Source organism: Dipodomys merriami, unplaced genomic scaffold (assembly GCF_024711535.1).
Source record: "Dipodomys merriami isolate MVZ:Mamm:240054 unplaced genomic scaffold, mDipMer1.0.p SCAF_121, whole genome shotgun sequence".
NCBI lineage: Eukaryota > Metazoa > Chordata > Mammalia > Rodentia > Heteromyidae > Dipodomys > Dipodomys merriami.
The window spans coordinates 2,100,380-2,123,660 of record NW_027202505.1 but is presented as its reverse complement, the minus strand read 5'-3'; the positions used below and the strand labels follow the sequence as shown (position 1 = coordinate 2,123,660).

The window sequence follows — 23,281 nt, the reverse complement described above, 5'->3', positions numbered from 1 at the left end:
AATCTCTAAATTGACAGAAGGGCCCTGCCTCTACAAACAGATCAAGAGATTCTTTTCAGAGCAGAAAGCATCATTTTCTTTCTCTGAGATTAGAAAGTAGAGTAGCTAGCAGAGCGGTAGAGTGCCTGAGTTAAAAATTGCATACTGAAAGAAAAAAGTGCAAGATAAAAGGTAGAAATGAGCTGGGCGCTGGTGGCTCATGCCTGTAATCCTAGCTACTCAGGAGGCTGAGATCTGAGGATCACAGTTCAAAGCCAGCCCAGGCAGGAAAATCTGTGAGACTCTTATCTCCAATTAACCACTCAGAAAACAAGGAGTGGTGCTGTGGCTCAATTGGTAGAGCACTAGCCTTGAGCTGAAGAGCTGAGGGACAGCACCCAGGCCCAGAGTTCAAGCCCCGTGACCGACAAAAAAAAAAAAAAAGGTGGAAGTGAAGTGTGTAAATTCTACTAGTGGCCTCTGATTCCTCCAGGAAGTAAGGTGACGGAAGGGAGACTAGAATTAGGAAGAAGAAATAGTCCTGCAGACAGCCTTGAAGAAATAGCTAGGTAGAGTGTCAGTTTTAATGTGATATCAGCCTATACAAAGGTAGGTTTCTTCTTTAGAACATCATTGGCAGAATCGATGTAAGGGTTGTGATCCTTGTTGGGATTTTGAGGTAGGAGCAGAAAAAATGAAGAGGGCCAGAGACTTGAGAATGATGTTTATGAAGTTGCTTGGCTAGAGGATTCAGGCTAGATTGAGAAAGAAGGAAGAAAATGGAGTAGATGACTGGGCCAGAGCAGAGGCTGGAGGCCTGGCCAATCTAGTGAGGTCAAAGTACTTTATAAGAGGTGGGTAGAAGGAAGCTAAAGGTAGAATGCTGTATTGTGGGATGTGGCAATTTGGAATTGCAAAGATAAGTTTGTTTCAAATGAAGCCAAGAGCCAAGCATTTAGTCAGTGTGCAGGTGAGTAGAGCAAAAACAAGGATTAAAGAAGTGAGTGGCCTGGAAACTGAATGAGTCATCTAAACCCGTCATGTAGAGCAGCAAACATTTGCTGAAAAAGCCTGATAGTAAATATGTAAGTTTTGAGGTCCACTCAGTCTTTCTTTTGCTATTTGACTTTGCTATGATAGTATAAAAGTAGTCACAGAAATGCAGTGATTGGTCATGGTTGTGTTTCAATCAAACTTCATTGACAAAAATAGGTTGGTGGGCTACATTAGGGATGATCTTCAGCTTTAGTGTTGGCATTAACAGAAAACTTATTTGCCAGTGCAGACTCTCCCAGACCTATCCCTTATATTTTAACAAAATCCTTGGGAGTTTTATTAATTATTTTAAAGTTCAATTAGAAAAGTCCAGGATGATGACAGGAAGCCAATGAACCAGTTGCCAAAATCTCTAGTGAAGGGATAGAAGAGTATTTGATGTTAAGGATGAAGAGCAGAGGATGTGACCAATTAGTATCAGCTTTAGGCAGAAAGGCTCCAAGAAAGGGTAGTTTTAGAGCAGTGGGTCTGTCCTGGGAGCATGACAGCCCACTTTCCCTCCATGGTCAAGGGGAGCTGAGTGCTTCTGTTGGAGCAGATCTCTACTTGCTCATTTTTTTTTCCCCAGGTAGGAGGGGTTTACTCTTATGACTGCAGTTTTGGCCACGTGCCCAATGTGGAATTGATGAAGTTCATTGCGATGGCGACATTTGGTTCCTACTTGTCCACTTGTCCTGAACCTGGGCCAGGCAACCTGGGTTTGACTGTCTACCACCGAGCATTTCTGTTCTATTCATTCCTGCGCAGTGGGGAAGCACTGAACCCTGAATATTACTGTGGTGAGAGTCATGCTGGGTAGGATTGGGAAGTGGGACTATAGGACGGACCCAGAGATAATATGGTCTAGATTTGGGGTCTGAAAATCTAACTGGGGCTGGCCAGAGATAATATGGTCTAGATTTGGGGTCTGAAAAATCTAACTGGGGCTGGCTGCTCTAACACTATTTTCCCAAGTGATTTCTGCACTTCCCCTAGATATCTGTCCTCTAAAAAGCTCACTACTTTCATCTTCCCTATCCTCACTGATCCTCCAGGCTCTCAGCACCGCTTGTTTAATGAGCACTTAGTTTCTGCAAGCAGCAACCCAGCCCTGGCCTTGCGCCGGAAGAAGCACACAGAGAAGGAGGTGCCAGCTGACTTGATCAGCACTGTGTCTGTACGCCTGCGAGAGGGCTACAGTGTCCGAGAAATTACACTGGCCAAAGGTAAGGGTCTGTAGGCCTCACTTCATAGGCCTCTAAGTGCTCGAATGTGGTTAGATCTGCTGAACAAGGTGGACACTCAGCTGTCACACATTGAAGAATGTCACCATGAGAGTCTTTGCTTGTTTTTTAAGACAAGAGAGCTTTGAGCTGTTTTCAGAGTTGAGTTCTCCTAGCATGTGGCTTCCCAATTCCATATCCTTTTGCCCGAGTGAATCAGCTGAGGGGGATATGGTGTCCTGAACTCGGCTATGTTTTCAGATTAACCTTGTAAACTTCTATTTGCATCATTTGGGATGCTTTGATTCTGAAACCTATGGAACCATGCTTGGAACCATTGACCAAGCTAGTGTTCCATGAGATAGGTGAGGTTTCAGATAGGGCTCAGGGCTCAGGCCTGGACTCCCATATTGCCTTCCCCTCACTGGCATTCCTGCTCCCCACTGAAGGAGGGTCCCAACTGGAGGTGAAGCTGGTGCTGCTTTGGAAACACAACATGCGCATTGAGTATGTGGCTGTGGCACCCTGGCCCCTGGAGCCTGAGGGCCCTCAAGGAACACGGGTGGAAGTGACGATGGAAGGTGGCTATGACATTTTGCACGATGTATCCTGTACACTAAGGCAACCCATTCGCTCACTTTATCGCACCCATGTTATCCGCCGTTTCTGGAACACATTGCAGAGGTAAGTGAGGTCACCACTTGGTGAGTGATCCCTCATTTATTGGGTAGAGGGTCAGGTTTGTGAAGCTGGGAGCTTAAGGGAAATCAGTGCACAGGCTTGTGTCCAGGGTGTTTTCTATTGTTTGTTTCATGCCAGTACTAGGGCTTGAACTCAGGGCTTGAACTCTCACTTAGCTTTTTCCACTCAAGCCTGGTACTTGGACAACACCTCTAATTCTGGCTTTTTACTAGTTAATTGGAAATAAGAGTCTCACATACTTTTCTGCCTGGGCTGGCTTCACACCACAATCTTCAGATCGCAACCCTCCTGCGTAGCAAGGATTATAGAAGTGAGCCACCGGCACCATGCTTGTCCAGGGTTCCTTCTTCCTCATCCAGCAGTGTCATCCGTGACTTTGCCCTTGTTCTACAGCATTAACCAGACAGACCAGATGCTAGCTCACCTTCAGTCTTTCTCTTCGGTGCCAGAACATTTCACCCTTCCGGACAGCACTAAGAGTGGAGTGCCACTCTTCTACATCCCTCCAGGCTCTACCACCCCGGTGAGTGGCTCTGATGCTCACTATCCCCTCCCATGCCTACCCAGACTGGAATTGGCATAGCATCTGGAACCCATCACCACTTCTTTTCCTTCTCTGTCAAATCCGAGGCCCCAAGTCAGAAATTCTCAACAGTAGCTTTAAAAACATCTCTTCTCCCCCTCCTAAGACCCTGGGGAGGAGAATGATCTAAAAGAGATTGCCTTTAACAGACCATGCAGTCAGTGGTGGCATCTCAACAGGCTCTGAACCTCCTCACCCCATTTCCATATAGCATCCTTCATCTGTTTCCCACCACAGTCAGCCTTCATGATCTGAGTACTTCCTGAAGACTATAGCTTCTGTTGTCCTGTGCTCTCTTCACAGTTGTCCATGGCACTGGTATTGATGGGCATATGGACCACACAAGTGATCTATATGAAGTCTATCTCTGACTCAGTCATCCTAATCCAGCCTTTATACTGGAAACCATTTTTGCCTCTGTCCCAAGATGGGCTGTACCCCTTAATATTAACCCACTTCTGCCTCTGACCTGAACTGAGTCTTTCTGTTTGCTCTTTGGAAGTTGTATCTGCTTGTCCACAAATGCTCCTCTACCTTTTCTGTCCCCAGGTGCTCTCCCTTCAGCCCAGTGGTTCTGACTCATCCCATGCCCAGTTTGCTGCCTATTGGAAGCCAGTGCTATCCATGGATGCTAATTCATGGCAGCGGTGGCTGCACATGCATCGCCTGGTGCTAATTCTGGAGCATGACATGTGGGTATCCTCAGGACCAGGGCTGTGCATGGGGTGGAGGAGCAGGAGCCAAGGGATAGAAAATGATGGGAAGAAAGCACCAACTGTGGCCAGTTTTCCTGCTCATTGACCCCCATCATCTTAGGCAGGCCCATAAGAGAAAGATAGTCATCTTTCCTTTCCTCAAGGACAGGTCTAGGAAGTCTGATCCCACTCTACACCCCTATTCCTAGACCAGTCCCCAAGCACCTGCACACCCCGGGCAGCAATGGACGCTACAGCACTATCCAGTGCAGGATCTCGCACTCCTCGCTGACCTCTTTGCTTCGTGATTGGAGCAGTTTTGTGCTGGTTGAGGGCTATTCTTATGTCAAGTTGCTCTCCAGGTGGGCAATGTGATGTCCCTCACCCTTCCCCCATCATCTCATCCCCCATCTTCTCCTCTAATCCCATGCCTCACCCCTACCTCCTCCTAAGCCCATTTGCTCCCAGCCTAGGACTGCTTACTTACTCTCATTTCTCCCCAGTGCCCCAGACCAACCCCCTTCCTCCTTCTACATGGTCCGCATCATTTCCAAGGCCCCGTGCATGGTTCTTCGCCTGGGTTTTCCCATTGGCACGCCAGCCCAGGCCCGACACAAGGTGAGCTGGACCCTGACTGACTTCAAGACTGAGGAGGCCTGTGGTATAGACAAACTCCATTTCCCTAGCCACCACAGAGACAAGTCTAGTAGGAAATGTTACTCCCAGAACAACTAAGGCTTGAGAAATATGAAGGAGGCTGCTCTTGCCTTGTAGACCCCCTCTTCCCAGGCTTTGAAGAGATGGGAATATCAGGGCATTAACCCCATTTTCTCCACAGATCGTGTCAGACTTGCGGGAAGAGATCCTACGCCTTCGTTTTCCCCATCGGGTGCAAAGTAAAGAGCCTACACCAAAAGTTAAACGTAAAGGGCTGGGGGGTGTTGGTGGAGGCAGTTCTCCCTCCAAGTCACCCCCCATGCTGGGACCACAGCAGGCCTTGTCAGACCGGCCCTGCCTTGTGGTCCTCCATAAGCCACTGGACAAGCTCCTCATTAGGTTTGTTTGGAGAGTGGGGAGGGAGGGCCCAAAAACATGAAGGATAGCTGTGAATGGAAATCAACTAAGGAGTTGCCAAATTTCCCAGGTATGAGAAGTTACCTCTGGACTACCGAGCACCCTTCTTGCTGACCCTGGAGCCACCAGGGCCATTGCCTTTGGTGTCAGGCCGCTCTGCCTCATCTAGTCTAGCATCACTGTCACGCTACCTCTACCACCAGCGCTGGCTATGGAGTGTCCCATCAGGCTTGGCCCCGACGCTGCCACTCAGTGCCATCGCCCAGCTCCTCTCTGTCCTGACTGAGTACGTCACCTGAGCCTTCCAGGATTCTGGGGCAGGGAGGAAACAAGTGTGAATTCTGGATTTGGGATACTGGCAGGCAGCTAAATTATATATTTCCCCCTCTCCAAGCCTCAGTGTCAAGTACAGAGCAGCTCATGCTACTGCCCTCCTCATCTGCTCCCTTCCAACTGCTTATTTTGGCCACTGACTTGGACCTGCATCCTAAAGGACTGCTAATCTGAGCAGGAACTCCACTGGTCCAGGCTGCCACAATGGCTGCTGGGGGCTAGGTATGTTGGGGGCACTGTACTGAGTGTTTCTTCTTTCCTTTTCTTATTCTGGTCCTGCCCTGCTTTTATGGGTTTCAGAGTCCGACTTTCTGAAGGGTTCCATTTTGCCTGCAGTGGGGAAGGAATCATCAACATGGTTCTGGAGCTTCCAATTCAGGTATGTGGCAGTCCTCATGCTAGCTAACCTCAATGTCCATCAAAATCCAGAGACCCTCACCTTAGACCTGTGTAGGACTGCTATGAAGTTTGTCTCACAAACTGGAACTTGGGTTCCAGGACCAGGGCCTGAGGCCAGAATCATAGGATCCTATAGTGAGAGGATTAAATTTCTGAAGGCCAGATCCAGGTCAGGCCAGGGCCATCCAGGATTTTCCCAGTGTCTCCCTTTTACCCATAGAATGAGCCACTGGGGCAGGCTACTGCTGAAGAGAAGCACACGTGTGTCGTCCAGTACATTCTCTTCCCTCCTCACTCTACCTCCACCAAAGACAGGTAAGGCTCAGCCCTCTTTGAGAGGCATATCTCTGCACAATCTCCTTCTTTCTAGGTTCCCTAAATGTCTAACTCCCTTATCTTGAGATGACCTCCATCTCAAGCCTGGAGGAGGGGCTGCTTATTTTATTTGTTTCATCAGTCATCTTTGCTAGTCTGCAAAGGCTAGCCAATTATAACTGTCCTTCATCCTTCATGCCTGGCTCATTCTCCATGAGGCCCAACCCCTGCCACAAGGCTGTGTTAGATTCCCTCTCACCCAGGCTCAGAGCCCTTCCTCCTTTAGCTTCTCAACAGATGATGACAATGATGTGGAGGTAGAGGCCCTGGAGGGGGACTCTGAGCTCAATCTGGTCACTGAGGTATGGGTGGAGCCACAGTACGGGCGAGTGGGACCTGGTCCTGAAAGCTGGAAGCACCTACAGAACTTGACATACTCTGAAATCCCTCAAGCTGTGAGTGACCTCTGAACTATACCCCACCTCTTACTGGATTGTATCTCCTTTGGATACTGAAGCCTATGGGCTTCCTGGCACTCTGAATCTCTGTCTACAATTATTTTGATTTCCTTGACAGCCAGAGAAGGCCAGGGCTACAAAAGGGTAACCCTTGACCTCTGATGTTTCTCCCCTAGCTCCACCCAAGGGATGCTGCCTGTATAGGCTCCATGCTGAGTTTTGAATACCTGATACAACTATGCCAGAGCAAGGAATGGGGTCCTCTGCCCCCAGAGCCCCGAGTCTCAGATGGTCAGTGGGGAAGGTGTCTCACTGGGTGGAACAGGGAGTGGTAGGGTGAAGGCAGCCACAGATAGGTAATCTGAGTTTCACCATCTATCCTTCACCATTCCCGCCCAGGACTGGATCAGGGAGGAGACACCTGTGTCTATGAGATCCCTTTTCACTTTGACCTACTAGGATTGCTGCCACAGTGCCAGCAGCTACAGATGTTCTTCCTTCTGCTGTCCAGAGGTAGGTGAACATAGTACGCACTCACCCTTTCTGGGGGCCAGCAAGCCAAGCTTAGGGATATTAGAGAACCAAGAGCAAATGAGTTAGGGAAGAACAAGTTCAGGATGGGGAGGGGAAGACTAAGGTGGAGGGCTTTGCTGGTCAGGGAGAACCCTACGGGCCGTGGGCAGCAGGAGGCTCTCAGTGCTGAGCAGAATGTGTGTTGGGCAGAGCCAGAGAGTGTCCCTCTCACCGAGGGGCCCTGTGCCACCAACGACATGGTGCTGTGCCTGCTGCACAGCTGCCTGGGACAGGAGCTGAGTGACCGGGAGATCCCACTGACCCCTGCTGACCAGGCTGCCTTCTTGAGTGAAGCATTGCGACGGACCTGCTATGATCCAGGTGAACTCCCCTTGTTTGTCCTAATGCTAGATTCCAACACTTTCCCTAACCCCCAGGGTGGTTTCTGCCTTTAAGCTCTGGCCTCACCCTTCTCTTCAACTCAGAGCCCTGCTCCACACTGGCCTTTGCCCTCTCTACTCCATTGTAGGTACAGAGGGTCCACCTGCTGGGGGTGATGGGATCCTGAAGGATCAAGTAGTTGAAAGCACCCAGACTACTGGAGACCCAGCCCTTCCTTCCTTGGTGAGCACTGGTTCCTTGGTGAGCCCTTGTGATACTGGCTCCTTTCATCACCACACACCCATGCCCATACCCAATTTTCTTTCTTTTCTTTTTTTGTGGTGGACATCACACCCAGATTTGTATTTGTTGAGATAAGAGTCTCCAACTTTTAGCCCAGGCTAGCTTAGAATCGCAATTTGCTAACTTCCCAAGTAGCTAGGATTACAGATGTAAGCTACAATGCCTGGCTTGACTTATTCATGAACCTGTTAGCCTTTCTATTTCTTCCTTTTATTTTTTTTTAAATTAGCATACATGAGTTGTACAAGGGCAAGTTCATTGTGACATTTCCACACATGTAAACAGGGTACCTTGGTCAACCTCCTTTCCTCTGTCCTTCTCCATCCCCTCCACATTCTTAAAACAATTTCAAAGGGTCTGACTCTTCTATTTTCATAAATAAACTATGTTGACTATATTCATCTCCATTCATCTTTCTTAGTCCTCCCACCTCTTACCAGTGTGTGTATGTGTATATTAACTGCACCAAGAGTTTTCACTATGGCATTTCAAGTAGGCATATATTATGTTTTGCTCAGAAAAACCTTCTTTTGCTTTCTCTGCCCCCCACATCCCCTACTGACCAGTGTCTTTCATTGAGGGTTTTTTTTAATGCCTTATTCATACATAGATGCACTATATTTTGAAATTAATTCACTCTATTATTTTTTTTTCTTTTTTTCCCCTTTTTATTTTTATTCTTTTTTTTGTGTGTGAAAATACCGTACAGAGGAGTTACAATTACATGGACAAGATAATGAGTACATTTCTAATCAAGCATTGTTGCCTCCTCCTTTGTTTCCTCTTCCCATCCCTTCCCATCTCCCCACCTCTCCTACCCCCCCTATCATTTTTTCTCTATCCCTTTCTCATCATCCTCTATGATCCCATAGATAGAATCATGTTCTATGTATTACGTGTGCGTATAAACTTACGTTTCTGGGGTGTGTGTGTGTGTGTGTGTGTGTGTGTGTGTGTGTGTGTGTGTGTGTGTGTGTGTGTGTGTGTGTGTGTGTGTGTGTGTGTGTGTGTGTGTGTGTGTGTGTGTGTGTGTGTGTGTGTGTGTGTGTGTGTGTGTGTGTGTGTGTACATGAATATGTATGTCTTAGGTCTAGCTTCTACATATAAGCAAAAGCATATAGTATATGGCTTTTTGAGTTTAGCTTATCTTATGCAACATGATATTCTCTGTTGTAAATGACATTTTGTTTTTTATTACTGTGTAATAATCTATTATATATATATTTTATATACATATATATATATATATATATATATATATGCTATGACTTCTTTATCCATTCATCTGTTAGGCACATTGGCTGATTTCACTGTTTGGCTAGTTTGAACAGTGTTGCAGTAGACATGAGTATGCAGGTGTCTTTCTTATACATTGATTTGCATTTTTTGGAGTATATGTCCAGTAGTGCGATGACAGAGTCACAGATAGGTCTACTTTTAGTCTTTTAAGAAGCCATCATACTGATTTCCAAAGATTATATTCCCACCAGCAGTGTATGAAGGTTCCTTTATCCCCACATCCTTACCAGCTTCTGTTGTTGTTTTCTTGATGATTATCATTATAACTGAAGTGAGATGGTATGGTAATGTAGTTTTGGCTTACATCTCCTTTATGGTTAGGGATATTGACTTCTTCATGAACTTGGGGCTTCATGCTCTCACTTAGTTTTTTTTTTTTTTTTTCCATTCTTGGCTGGTCCTCTACAACTTGAACCATGCTTCCAGCTCCAGCTTTTTGCTGGAGATAAGAGTCTTTGGGCCAAGTGCCAATGTCTCATACCTGTAAGTCTACCTACTTAGGAGGCTGAGATCTGAGGATTATGGTTCAAAGCCAGCCAGGGCAGCAAAGTCTGTGAGACTCTTATCTCCAATTAACCACCAGAAAACCAGAAGTGGCACTGTGGCTCAAAGTGGTAAAGTGCTAGCTTTGAGCAAAAAAATCTCAGGGACAGCGCCCAGGTCCTGAGTTCAAGCCCCATAATTGACAAAAACAAAAAACAAAAAAAACAACCAACTTTGGGGATTTGTCTATCTGGGCTGTAATTTATCTTATTTTTTTCAAAAAACCAAATTTTGTTTTGCTGATTCTTTATATAGTTTTTTAAGTCTATTTCATTCATTTCTGTCTTAATCTTTACTATTTCTGTCTACTAATTTTGGATTTGTTTCTGTTTGTTTTAGAAGTTTTTCTAGAAGTTTGCATTATTAGGCTGTTTGAAAGCTCTGTGTTCTTTTGATGTAGACACTCATAGCTATAAATTTCCTTTTATTATTTATTTATTTATTTATTTATTTATTTATTTATTTATTTTGTCGGTTGTGAGCCTGAACTCTGGGCCTGGGCACTGTCCCTCAGCTCTTCAGCTCTAGGTTAGCCCTCTACCACTTGAGCCACAGCGCCACTTCCAGCTTTTTCTGTTTATGTGGTGCTGAAGAATCGAACCCAGGGCCTCATGCATACAAGGCAAGCACTCTACCACTGAGCCACCTTCCCAGCCCTAAATTTTCCTTTTAATACTATACTGCCTTTGCTATATCCCAACAGGTGTGTTTTCATTTTCATTAGATGCCAGGAACTTTTTGATTTCTCCTTTTATTTCTTCAGTGATCTACTCATCATTCAACAAATGTTTTGTTTGTCCTCCATGTATTTAAATATTTTCTGTGATATCTGTGATATGCTCTTGAGTTCTAGCCAAATTCCATTATAGTCTGCTAGAATGCAGGAAGTTATTTCAATTTTCTTACATTTCCTTAGCCTTTCTTAATTTCCTGCAGTATGATCTGTTTTGGAGAAAGTTCCATGGGCTGCTGAAAAGAATGTGTATTTTACTGCTACTGGATGAAATATTCTGTAAATACCTGCTTAATCCATTGGTCTATGGTATCATATATTTTTGAGGTTTCTGTTTGATCTTTTGTTTAAATGATGTGTTTATTGGTAAGAGTGGGTTATTGAAGTGTCCACTATTATTGTGTTTGTAAGTCCCTAATCGTGTGTTTAATAAGCCTGAGGGTGCCAGTTTGGGATGGATATATGTTAAAAACTTCTTCATGGATCCTTCCCTTTATTAATATAACTAACCTTTGTCTTTTCCGACTGATTTTGTTTGAAGTCTATTTTATCAGATATAAGTATGGCTACTTCTGACTGCTTTCGGGATCCATGTGCTTTTCTATTCTTTCAGCCTATGTTTGTCTTTTCAGTGGCATATATTTCTTGCAGGCAACACGTAGTTGAGTCTTAGTTTTTAATCCAAATTGCCATTTTACATCTTTTGATTGAGAGTTAAGACAATTAACATTCAACATAAATATTGAAAGATGTGTCATATTTCCTGTCATTTTATTGTTTTTATGATACTTCTTCCCTATTTCTCCTTTGCTAATCTACTCATCTAGTAGAGTTTATTCTTTCCTGTATTATCTTTTTCTGTGGGTAGGATTCCTTCATGTATCTTTTGCAGCGCTAGTTTAGTAGTCTTGAGTTCCAGTAACTTTAACTTATCGTGGAAGTTTCTTATTTCTCCCTTAATTATGAAGTATAGCTTTGCTGAATATACTACTCTAGGTTTTGAGCTTGAACACCCTTGCATTTAGAAATCTGCTGTTATTCTAATAGGCTTGCAGTTGTAAGTTACTTGTTTCCTGTCTTTGGAAGCTTTCAATATTCTTTCTTTATTCTGTATATTTGCATATACAAGCATTATAATGTGAGAGATAAGTTGAATAGGAAAAGTTAAATAGGAAATGGATTGAATGAGTAGGAAAAAAAACTAGCTAACATACTGGGTGGGGAAGGCAAAATTAAGAGAATTCACTATACATACACAATAACAATGAAAAGAGAAAAGGAAGCAAAGTGAAAACCAAATAGTACTCAAAATGCTTAACAAAAACACATAAAATGAATGATATTCAGGCACCCAGTGAGAGTATAGGTAATGAGAAAAGACTAAGGTTATGGAAACAGAGGTAGAAGGAAATATGGGCAACAAAACAGCTATACTTGGTAGAAGAAAAGTATAAATGGGGAAGAGCTATTAAATGAGATAAAAATATTTAAAATCGAATACTGAAAGGCAGGTGTTATTGTACAGATATATGATGAATTCAAAGAAAGGAAAGGGATAAGCAGACCTAAAAAGTGAATGGGAAGAGGTAAATGGCTTATACTAAAAGTAAAACTAAAAAAGTAAATGGCTTATGTCAGAAAAAAGTACACAGTTAAATAAAAAAGTTAAAACCAAGCCTGAGCCCATGGCTCACACCTGTAATCCTAGCTACTAAGGAGGCTGAGATCTGAGAATCTCAGTTTGAAGCCAGACCAGGCAGAAAAGTTCCCATGAGACTCTTATCTCCAATTAACCACCCAAAATCCTTGAGCACAGAGACTCATGGACAAGGCCCAGGCCCTCAGTTCAAGCCCCACAACTGACCCCAAAAAAAGTTAAAGCCAAAATAATAAATTAGACACTTATATTAAAAAGTAGAAATTTTTAATTATTCTTGTGTGTATATACGTAAATAGATATTTGTGTATATATACATATATATGTACTTGAATACATATGTATACATATTTGTATATATACACATATGTATGTATGTGTATATACACATACACATATACTTCTGCAAAGTGCATGGGGCTGCTGCAGTCAGAACTTAAGCTTAGATGATAAGTAACTCATAGAACTCCCATTCAAAAGTTCATTTTATCCTAGCCTCTGGCTATGCAGTTCTCTCCTAGCCAGTGAGGATGGAGTCATGGAAAACTACCATACCACTTCCTTCAGAGTCTCTGCTGCCTGTTATATAGCCTGTGCTCTGTGGTCTAGTCAGTAATCCCAGAGCTCCTTGACTTCTAGACATCTGAGGTGGCTGCCTTTTGGGGCCCTAGCTGTTTCTGATGGTGACTTTTGCTAGACATTGTGAATGGCCAAGGTACAGCTCTCTGTAGGAGAAAACAGTGGCCACCAGGCCTTGTAGATTGCTCTAATAGTCTGTTTCTTTCTTACAGAGTATGGGTCTTGAAACTTTAAGGCCTCTCATCTCTACCCAGCCCCCTCAGTGGCGCTGCTATGCAAGGCTGGTGACCCCACAGCATATGTTTCTGACTTTTCTCCCAGCTACTTTCTCAGGTACTAACTGCTGACCTTCCTCACCTCCTTGAGTATAAAAGCTTGAGCTCACTCACTGGCCTATCAGACAGCCCTGATTGGTTTGTCTCTTCCCTAGATGTTCAACGTCTGGCTGCTTGTGGCCTGGAGGGACCCTTTCAAGAGGAAGCAAAGCCTAAGTTCGGGGATTGGAGTGGAGTCCCCAACCTGAAAGATATGGAAGAAACTGGGACCAAGGCTACAAAGCCACAAGTCCCTATTCTCAGTATAACCCCAGTTGGTGGTAAGACTGCTGATGGAAGTCAGTTAAGCAGAAATGGGATGGGAAAGCAAATAGAAAATGTAAAGACTAAGGTACATCTTTCCTCACAGACAGTGCCTGTGATCAAGGCGAGCAAAATCTACTTTTCCGTCGGGACTTACAGGCTTGTACTGGGCGTCAGGCTTCCCAGACAGAGAGTACAGATGGACTACGGACCCGGTGTCCTGTCTACATCTATAGCTGTTCACTGGAAGCACTGAGGGAGCAAATGGTTGGTGTACAGCCCCCTCAGGCACCTCGAGACCTCATTTTTAGGTGAGTGCCCTTGACTTTGACCTGGTATCTTTCTCTCACAAAGTTGGGCATACATTCAGGGGTAATCAGCAGGAACTTAACTTCTTAGGTGTATCCTACGAGCTGCTTGATTTAGTTTTCCTCATCAAGTCAGTTGAACATGCTATGGAGTACAGGTGGCTGATGAGTTCAAGGTACCACTTAGGGGAGTTATCCAAGCTGTTTTCCTCCCGTTCCTAGGACTCAGTTCCTAGACCATCCCTCAGCTTCCTCAGTGTGGATGGAGCCCAGATATAAAGAGGCAGCCACCCATTGTACCTTGCTGCAGGAGCATGCACAGCGGTGCTATGTGCGTGGTAAGAACGCCATGTAAAGGAGTGGGGCTGTGGAAGTAGACACATGGAGATGGCAGGTGAGGCCTGGAGAGACTGCTCCAGAGCTGACCCTGATCATGGTTCATTTCATCAGGGCTGTTTCGGAGCTTGCAGCAGGCACAGAGTGTGACTTGCCAGGATTTGCTGACAGCGGTGGATGCCTGTGAGGAGCTACTACAAGAAATAGACATCACCTCTTTCTTGCTTGCACTGTGTGGCCATACTTGGGGTTTGCCTCATGCACCCCCAAGCCCTGGTCCTCTAAGCCCAGGACCCTTCAGCAGCAGCATTGAGGAGGGCCCAGAGCCTCGGGAACGAGCTGTCTTGGCTTCTGAGTCCAGGTTAGGGTTGTTCTTGAATGACATCAGGGCAGGGAGGCACACAGATCAAGTCCTTATTCAAAGACCTAGCTAGATATAGTGGCCCACATCTGTAATCCCAGATACTTGGGAAGAAGAGGCAGGAGGATCACAAGTTTAGGTCCACCCCAGGCAAAGTTATTGGTACAAAAAAAAATACAAACAAAAATGCTGGGGGTGTTGCCCAAGCGGCAGAGTAGCCTAGCATACTTGAAACCTTGGGTTCAACCCCCAGTGCTAGGGGCAGAGAGGGTAATGAGGGACCTTCTAGTCCTGGAATGTAGCATGTCGTGTCACTAGCTTTCCATGCAGGATGCTTTCTCCCTTTGACTCTGGCAGCAATCTCACTTCCAGACAGCCCCAGGACTCTGCTTCTTTAGTGTGGTCTAATGAGCCAAGTCCAAGTTAGGGAGTTCCCAGTTGTCAAAGTGAAGTGGAGATTTTCTGGGAGGCCCTCCATAGAATAGTAACAATCTCCCAAACTAATCTGTACACATCATCAAGCCCAAACCTGTTTTGCTCACAGTAAGCCTCTCCCTTTGGTTGAAGGACTAGAAGGAAAACACAAGCAGGCAAACAGCTCTGTGCTAGCCTCTGCAATGTGTTGCCATTGGAACTAGAGTGGTGGGGATACTCCTAGGTCAGAACTTAGGAACTCCCACTTCTCATGTCCCCAAAGTGAACACATTTTCTTCCCAACAAACCTTGCCTTCTCCATTCATCTTCCACCTAGTGATACAAGTCAAAAAACTACCATCATCCACACTTTGTTTCACAGAAATGTCTGGCCCTTAGATATGAAGATTGGAACTCAAATGAATGGGTTGGTTCTCCTTGCCTGTATTACCACACCGGCTGTGGTGCTACCCTGAACAGACGGAGACTGGTATACGCTGCTCCCCGGTTGGGAAGCAGACACTTTAACACTTAAAGTTCTTAACACTGGTATGCTTTCTCCCCAAACCCAACTACTCAGTATAGAGACAGAGGACCTAAGTGAGCCTGAGTTTCAGAGCACCCGTGTCCCTGGTAATTCAGACCCTGGCCCAGAGATCTCTCTGACAGATGTCTGCCAACTCAGAGGGGAGGCACATGATGCCCTTCATGGCCTCATCCAGGTGAGAAGCTTGGGTGAGAACAGAAGAGGGATACAGTCCTACTCATGCAGAGGACAGTGTTCTCTGGGTTAAGGGTACCATCCGTCTTGTTTTAGTAAAAAATGAACGTTTTTCCAGGGGAAACTGACATCATAGCTCTTTTTACACCCTACAACAGGAGAAGTTCCTAGAGATCAGTCATCTCCACTTCCGCACAGTACCCTCCAATCCCCACTACTTCTTCTACTGCCCTCCATCCAGTAGGCGAGAGGTAAGTGGCTTTCTTCCTTCCCTGTCTTGTATCCCCAATCCAGGGCCTGGATGTGCATGGATCCTTTTGGATCAGCTGTATTTTTTACAGCTATATTTTTTTACAGGATGAGGGTCCCCGGGACACAGTAGACAGAAAAGTCAGTGACCTTGAGTTTTCAGAGGCTGAGATCATGGGAGAAGAAGGTGTGTGAGCAAGTGATTACGGTGGGGGAGGAGGCTGCTTTAAGTCAGGCCCAGTGACCTCTACTGTCATCCTGTTGACCATGTTCTGTGCCCCACTAGGATATACATCTGCCTGTTGTGTGGTCACTGAGAGTGACCCAGAGCTGGAAGTGGAATACCGTGAGACCCGTGAACCCAACCTGGGACTTGCTGGGCTAGACTCTGCCTCGCTGTCAGATGCAGACACTGTTAATCCTGATGAAGACTCCTTCAGTATCTTGGGAGGCGATTCACCCACTGGGCCTGAGAGCCTCATGCATGACCTGCCACCCCTCTTCCTACACCTTACATGCTCTGTGCGACTGCGTGGGCAACACAGCTCAGTACCTGTGTGTAGCCTGCCCACCTGCCTGAGTGAGTTTGGGGGAGCCCTGGGAATACCAGAGATCATAGTACAGCTTGCTTGCCCGCCTGGAAATGGAGGACAGCCTGGAAGTATGGAAGATAAGCTTTTCCCAGGGTCCCCAGCAACCTCTTAACTGTCCCCCTCTCCCAGGCCAGGTGCTTTCCAGTCTGGAAGGACCCCCAATTGGAGGCCGAGTTCCCCTAAGGGACCTCAGTATCACTCTGGATGTCTTTGTGCTGACTTTGCCACTAGAAGTGGAGCTCCCTCCAGCCTCGGACCCACAGCACCATCGGTGTGGCAGCCAGCTTGGTAGGGGGTGGGGGGGCCTGGGACCTTGTGGAAATTGAGGGCCAGTAAAAGAATTTAAGGGACCTGGGGACTAAGGAGACCTGGAAGATGCACTGGGAGAATATTATCTCCTGACCTTTGACTTTTGCTCCCATCCTGGTACAGGTCAACATCTGAGAGCAGTGCTTCATTCCCACGGTCCCCAGGGCAACCGTCCTCCTTAAGATCAGATGATGGCCTGGGACCCCCACTTCCACCCCCAGAAGAAGAGAGGTATATGTTCTTATGCTCCTCTCAGAGTTCCTCATTCCCCTCAGTTTCATTTTTCTGGAAACTAATACCTAAACCTTTCTTCCATTTAGGCACTCAGGACTATCCAATTTAACCACACCCCACAGACTGGCTATTGAAACCACCATGAGTGAGGTGAGGGCTTTCTATGCTCAGCATAAGCAACAGACCCTTAGTGCTGTAACTCATACCCTTTCCATCATATAAGTGAGATGAGGCACCCTTTTTATTCTGAGATTGAAATGAGGCCTAGAAGGCATCTCACAGGACTCCGTCTAGAAGGCAGAGTATCTTCTAGACTGTTCTGGTCTAGAATTGAGATAAAGCTTCAATAAGCAAGGGTTCGTTGCACTCTGCCTGTAGATCCGCTGGCTGTTAGAAGATGAGATGGTAGGGGCACTCCGAAGAGGGGGAATTCCCCAGAGCCCTGCCCTGCATCGAGCAGCTGCCCATATCCATAGCTCTCCTGGGCGCTCCACCTGCCTTCGACAAACCCTTCCACTGAGTTTTGTGTTTGGGCCAGAGCGCTCCCTCACACAATTCAAGGAGGTAAGCTGCCTTCAAAATACTTCATGGTCTGATTGGGACCCATCCTTCCTGGACCCCACGCACAGAACTGGGTTTTCTTAGTTTGAGTCCATAGAATTATCGTTCCTGTTTCCCTCCTCATCATATTGTCTGCTCCTCATCCCTATGCCTGGCAGGCCAGTGGAAAGAGACCCAGCTTCCAACCTTGTCACTGGGCTTATTGAGCTATGGAAAATCACTAAACCTTATCTTACCTCAGCAGTGGGATTGTTGGCGTCTGCTTCACCGGGTGGTTGGAGTGTCTGATCAGGAAGCGTAGGCTTCTATATATTGGGAAGGCTACTTTTGCTTAAACTGTGACCTTAACTCCTGCTCCCCAGGAGTTCCGCCGCCTCTACCTCCCTGGCCATATTCTCCTTGAGGACCCTGACAGTGGCTTCTTCTTTGTGGCAGTTGGCCAGCAGCCAAGTAGGCCCCAAGGGGAGACCCCTTCAGAGGCCTGGGCTTGGCACAGCCATGAGGACAGGGCTGAAAGTGGTGAAGGAGAGGTAAGTCTGGTGTGAGGATAGAGAAGGATGGTGATGTGTATGTGGTACTATACATTAGTCTTGATTTCTGTCCCTCAGGCCGTGACAGCCAGCCCTCATACCCTTGGCTCCCCAGAGGATTCTGAGTGTACCCCCGTCATCAGCCTGCCTAGCCTACCACAGGAAGGTAAGAACTTGAGATGTAAATCTGGGCCAGCTTCCTTTTCTAGAAGGAGGCTGTAGAAAATATCCAGAGAAGTTCCAGAACTTTCCCTTATCTGTTCAGGGAGCCAACCTGGGCCCAGCCGGGGACTAAGCCTCATGTCCAGTCAAGGCAGTGTGGACTCAGATCACCTAGGTAAGCTGGGGCAGAAGTAGAGGATTCTAAGATGATGGCAGGTGGTCTAGGACTGCACAGAGAAAGATATGGGCATAGATATCAAAAGGAGCTCATTTGAAGGGAATCATCGAGCTCAGTATACTAAAGGGCTCAAGTGAGTCAGGCTGTGCTAAGGAAGAACTAAACTTCAGTATGTTTGACACAGGTTATGATGGTGGAAGCAGCGGCTCTGACAGTGAAGAGCCCCATGATACTCTTGGTGAGAAGGCTTCCTTCACATTGCGGACTCCACCTGGGCCAGCACCTCCTCAGCCTTCATTCTCAGGCCTCCCTGGGCCTTGCCTGCCTGACTTCTGGCTTATTGCTCGAGTCCTGCAAGATCGTGTGGAAGTGTATGCACATGCACGGTAATTGGAAGCATGGAGGACCTTCACCCAACCCTAATTTAACTGCTTTTTCCTGACTCTGGCATTATTAAAAGTTAGATTTGAGACTGAGAGCTTCAGTCTGATTTGTACTCTAAGGTCTAGGCTCCAGCTATCTTCCCAAATCTTCCTAGCAAAGCACACTACTCTCACCTTTCTCAATGGAGTTGCAAAGCTAATGGTGATTTTGGCTTCTAACTGAGCATTAAGAACATGTACAGTTCAGAGTGGCTTCAAAGGGTGATAAAACAAGGGAGTAATAAAACCGGGCACTGAGTTCTGAGGATCAAAGTTTGAAGCCAGTCTGGGCAAGAAAGTCTGTGAGACTTTTTTTTTTCCTTGCCAGTTCTGGGGTTAAATTCAGCCCCTGGGCCTCTCTGTGCTCAAGGCTAGCACTCTACCTTTTGAGCTTCAGCCATACTCCCGGCATTTTCTTTTTTTTTTTTTTTTTTTGGGGTCCGGTCATGAGGCCTGAACTCTGGGCCTGGGCGATGTCCCTCAGCCCTTCAGCTCAAGGCTAGCGCTCTACCACTTGAGCCACAGCGCCACTTCCAGCTTTTTTTTTTCTTTTTGCTTATGTGGTGCTGAGGAATCGAACCCAGGGCCTCAGGCATGCAAGGCAAGTGCTCTACCACTGAGCCACCTTCCCAGCCCACTCCCAGCATTTTCTGAGTAGTTTTTTAGAGATAAGATTCTCACAGACTTTCTTGACTGGGCTGGCTTCAAACTGTGATCCTCAGATCTCAGCCTCCTCAATAGCTAGGATTATAGGCTTGAGCCATCTGCACAGGCTCATCAGACTCTTATCTCTAGTTAACCACCAGAAAACTGGAAGTGGAGCTGTGGCTTAAAGCAGTAGAATGCTAGCTTTGAGCAGACAGTGCTTAGGCCCTGAGTTTAAGCCCCATGACTGACAAAACAAAAATCAAACAAAAAAAACAAAACAAAACAAAGGAGCCTATATTCTATAGGCACTCATAGCATTTTACATGGAACAGCTTATCTAATCTGTGTAACAGCCCTACATCATATTACCATGAGGGTATGAAGGAAGTAACTCTGCATAAAGCAGTGAAATAGTTGCTTAAGGTCACAGTAAATGGTCAAGTCAGAATTTATAGCTAGGCATCTCTTACATATTCTTTGTTCTTGGAGTCGTGTTGAGAGCAGAGAAGACCACATTCTTACGAAGAAGAGCCTCATTGTATGGTGCAAGTGTTAGTGTTAGTGTGGTGCCATCTGGTAGCTGGTGGTAAGGCAAGCATGGAGCTAAGCCTTCCAGAGCTGCTCTTGAGAATTCCATTTTCCCTCTTTCCTGTCAGGTTCACTTCCCTCTGTCCAGTCCTGCTTCCTTCTTATGGTTCCCCAGATCATATTCATGACACTGAAAACTCCTTCCCCACTACAGCTCTATGTCTGATCCATCCATCCTTCCTAGGAGCCTGATTCGGGAGGATGGAGGGCCTGGCACTGAGTGTCGCCACCTGCAGCAGCTCCTGGTGAGGCGAGTTGGGGAGATCTGCAGGGAGGTCAACCAGGTAAGAAGCAGCCAGGGCGAGGGCTCTCCAGCACTGAGACAAAACAGAACAAAAGAGGAAGGGGTTTCCAGGAACTGACTTTCAGAGGCTGTCAGTGTATCTCAGACTCAATAATAACTCTGGGCTGTTCTCTTTACTCCTTACCAATAAGGAAGCTCTCCAACCCACCCCTGGAAGTGGAGTTCCCTTTTTTTTTTCTTTTGTTCCATTCATGGGGCTTGAACTCAGGTCCTGAGTACTGTTCTTGAGCTCTTTTTGCTAGCACTCTACCACTTTGAGACACAGCACCACTTCTGGTTTTCTGGTAGTTAATTAGAGATAAGAGTCTCATGGACTTTCCTGCCCGACTGGCTTCTAACCTCGATTCTCAGAGCTCAGCATCCTGAATGGCTAGGATTATAGGCATGAACTCGCAGCCCCTGGGCTGAGTTTCCTTTTTATTCCTTGCCAGTGACTGAAATATTTCCTATCATTGTACTGTGTGCTAGCGTTAGAGATTTACTGTGAAACTGACTCTAGAGCTTAGAGTAAGGGAGGATATAGATATTGAATAACTGAAGTATACAAATTACTTCAATGATGGTTGTGAAGAATCTCAGAGGAAAAGCAAAGACTGCTATGAGATCATATAATAGGGAAGGAGCTGACTATCCAAAGTAGTTTTAGTTTAAGAATTGAAGGAAAGTGACTAGATACTGACCAAGAGTAAGGATAAGTGCTCCTCACTGGATTTGCTTTCAGCCCTAAGCTTGTTTAGGGTAGGACACCATCTCTGATTACTGAGGTCCTTTTATGTATAATGTGGTGTTTCGGTTTTTGAGATAAGGTCTCAGTATGTATCCCAGTCTGGTCTCCTAATGTCCTTATTTTGACCATCAGTAATGGTAATCAAAATGATTACCATTCTCTCTAGCTTCCGATCCTCCTGACCATCATTCACTTAGGAAGAGGTATTTCAATTTTCTTACATCTTGCTATTTTTCCCAGCGATTGCTCCTTCAGGACCTGCATGACAGTCATGTGTGTAACTCCCTTCTGGTGGCAGAGAGTGAGGAAGATCTGTGGCGTAGCGAGACACCCTTCCACTCGCGCCAGCGGGCACTGCTACCTAGTGATGGTATGACCCCATCCAGCAGCCTCCCTCACGAGGTGGTGCCACTGCTCTTTCTTATGTCCAGTCCTTGGGTTAGAGTCATGGGTAAGTAAGATAGGATGCCTGGATCCTGGTGCTGCTAGGTCATCAGTGACTTTCATGAAAGCAGTTTCATTGGAGAGATCGAGAAGGAACTGATAATGGAAAAGTCAAGATAGACAGGTGAGACAAAGAATAACTATTCTTTCAAGTAGTGGTGAAAACAAAAAAGAGAATAACTGAAGGAAGACAAAGGCAAGGAAGGAACTTTAAGACAGAGACTTGAGTATGTTTATGTCCCATAGAGAAAGAGCCAAGCAGGGGAGATGATTAGCATTTGGGTATCACATAGTTCCTCAAGGGCAAGCCTCCACATGGCCTTTCTTGAGACTGACTATCACCACAGTTGGGTTTGGTTTGGTTTTGGTGCCAGTGCTGGGGTTTGAACTCAAGGCCTCCCTCACTTGGCTTTTTTCACTCAAGGCTGATATCTACCACTTAAGCCAAACCACCACTTCTATGGCTTTTTGCTGGTTAAGTGGGGAAAAGAGTTCCACAGACAGCAGCACCAGTGGCTCACACCTATAATCCTAGCTACTCAGGAGGCTGAGATCTGAGGATCACAGTTTGAAGCCAGCCCATGCAGAAAAGTCCTCGTGAAACTTATCTCCAATTAATCATTTAAAAACTAGAAGTGGAGCTGTGGCTCAAAATGGTAAATTTCTAGCCTTGAGCACAAAGAGACTCAGGGACAGCGCCCAGGCCCTGAGTTCAGGCCTCATGACCAGGGGGGAAAAGTGTTTCACAGACCTTTCTGCCCAGGATGGCTTTAAACCTTGATCCTCAGATCTCAGACTCTTGAGCAGCTAAGATTACAGATATGAACCACCTGTGTCCAGCTTTGTTATCCAAATTGTTTAATTTTCCCCAAAAGGGGACTAGACAGGGATAAGGAATCTAAAGGAGTGAGAATAAGTAGGCCAGTTCCCACATGGGAGAACAGAGGGGAGAGGCTGTGGTCCTATAACAGGACTGGATTTTTTTTTTTTGGGGGGGGGGGTCGGTTGTGAGGCTTGAACTCAGGGCCTAGGTGCTGTCCCTCAGTTCTTCAGCTCAATCAAGGCTAGTGCTCTACCACTTTGAGCCAGAGTGCCACTTCCAGTTTTCTGGTGGTTTATTCGAGATAAGAGTCTCATGGACTTTTCTGCCTGGGCTGGCTTTGAACTGCAATTCTCAGATCGCAGCCTCCTGAGTAGCTAGGATTGTAGGTGTGAGCTACCAGCAGCCAGCCAGATCTGGCTTTTTGACTGGCTGTCCCTGTGAACAGTCAGGCACAGGGCTCTTTAGAGTTTTTTGGGATTTCAAGTCACGGTAAGGAAACATGTAAATCCACTTGAGCTAGTAATAGGAGTCTCAACACTTCTTTCCCCTTCTTTTACTTTGATAACCTCTTTTCCTAGCCCATAGAAGAGAAAGCAAGTCTTGTCCTTTTACAGTTCTTCCTTCTGGCTTCAAATCAGATCACTCTTTATGTTTAACATTCTTAAGAATGCCAGAATATGGTGCATCTCAGCACATCTTGGGACATTCCTCATATTAAAGCAGTAAAGCAGAAACCCTATAACTAGTGGACTCTTGTGGTTTTCAAGACACTTTCTGCAACTTGAGAATATGCTAGGACAACAAAGCACTTCTACTTCAGGGTGACTCCTAGCAGCCTGGGATATTAGACCAGTCAGAACCCAGACACAGCCTTTCTTCATTTTAGTCTCTTCTTTTTCTCTGAAACCCTTAGCAACAGCATTCTGTGCCAGTTTCTATGCAGAAACTCTGCAGTCTCCTGAGTATCCTGTTTGTTGCTGACATCTG

General features: G+C 46.0%; 1 protein-coding gene across 5 annotated transcripts in view; it reads left to right on the top strand.

Annotated features, from left to right (window-relative positions):
• The window catches only part of LOC138823652 (KICSTOR complex protein SZT2-like), a 51,934-nt gene that overhangs the window by 14,747 nt on the left and 13,906 nt on the right, over positions 1 to 23,281 (top strand). For 2 of the 5 annotated variants that reach the window (XM_070017120.1, XM_070017125.1), the window contains exons 8-42: positions 1,604 to 1,814; positions 2,070 to 2,240; positions 2,687 to 2,921; positions 3,333 to 3,462; positions 4,072 to 4,214; positions 4,427 to 4,579; positions 4,721 to 4,835; positions 5,056 to 5,273; positions 5,362 to 5,577; positions 5,925 to 6,003; positions 6,244 to 6,338; positions 6,625 to 6,793; positions 6,973 to 7,087; positions 7,196 to 7,309; positions 7,520 to 7,690; positions 7,839 to 7,933; positions 13,017 to 13,137; positions 13,235 to 13,399; positions 13,489 to 13,693; positions 13,913 to 14,028; positions 14,141 to 14,387; positions 15,382 to 15,523; positions 15,681 to 15,773; positions 15,880 to 15,958; positions 16,058 to 16,351; positions 16,499 to 16,652; positions 16,797 to 16,904; positions 16,994 to 17,057; positions 17,286 to 17,471; positions 17,831 to 17,998; positions 18,077 to 18,164; positions 18,243 to 18,335; positions 18,523 to 18,724; positions 20,181 to 20,280; positions 21,268 to 21,397. In XM_070017120.1, the coding sequence (XP_069873221.1) occupies positions 1,604 to 1,814; positions 2,070 to 2,240; positions 2,687 to 2,921; positions 3,333 to 3,462; positions 4,072 to 4,214; positions 4,427 to 4,579; positions 4,721 to 4,835; positions 5,056 to 5,273; positions 5,362 to 5,577; positions 5,925 to 6,003; positions 6,244 to 6,338; positions 6,625 to 6,793; positions 6,973 to 7,087; positions 7,196 to 7,309; positions 7,520 to 7,690; positions 7,839 to 7,933; positions 13,017 to 13,137; positions 13,235 to 13,399; positions 13,489 to 13,693; positions 13,913 to 14,028; positions 14,141 to 14,387; positions 15,382 to 15,523; positions 15,681 to 15,773; positions 15,880 to 15,958; positions 16,058 to 16,351; positions 16,499 to 16,652; positions 16,797 to 16,904; positions 16,994 to 17,057; positions 17,286 to 17,471; positions 17,831 to 17,998; positions 18,077 to 18,164; positions 18,243 to 18,335; positions 18,523 to 18,724; positions 20,181 to 20,280; positions 21,268 to 21,397 (5,185 nt within the window). Of the gene's footprint in view, positions 1 to 1,603; positions 1,815 to 2,069; positions 2,241 to 2,686; positions 2,922 to 3,332; positions 3,463 to 4,071; positions 4,215 to 4,426; positions 4,580 to 4,720; positions 4,836 to 5,055; positions 5,274 to 5,361; positions 5,578 to 5,924; positions 6,004 to 6,243; positions 6,339 to 6,624; positions 6,794 to 6,972; positions 7,088 to 7,195; positions 7,310 to 7,519; positions 7,691 to 7,838; positions 7,934 to 13,016; positions 13,138 to 13,234; positions 13,400 to 13,488; positions 13,694 to 13,912; positions 14,029 to 14,140; positions 14,388 to 15,381; positions 15,524 to 15,680; positions 15,774 to 15,879; positions 15,959 to 16,057; positions 16,352 to 16,493; positions 16,653 to 16,796; positions 16,905 to 16,993; positions 17,058 to 17,285; positions 17,472 to 17,830; positions 17,999 to 18,076; positions 18,165 to 18,242; positions 18,336 to 18,522; positions 18,725 to 20,180; positions 20,281 to 21,267; positions 21,398 to 23,281 lie in introns of all 5 variants that reach the window. The other 3 variants (XM_070017123.1, XM_070017124.1, XM_070017121.1) reach the window with 3 other exon arrangements.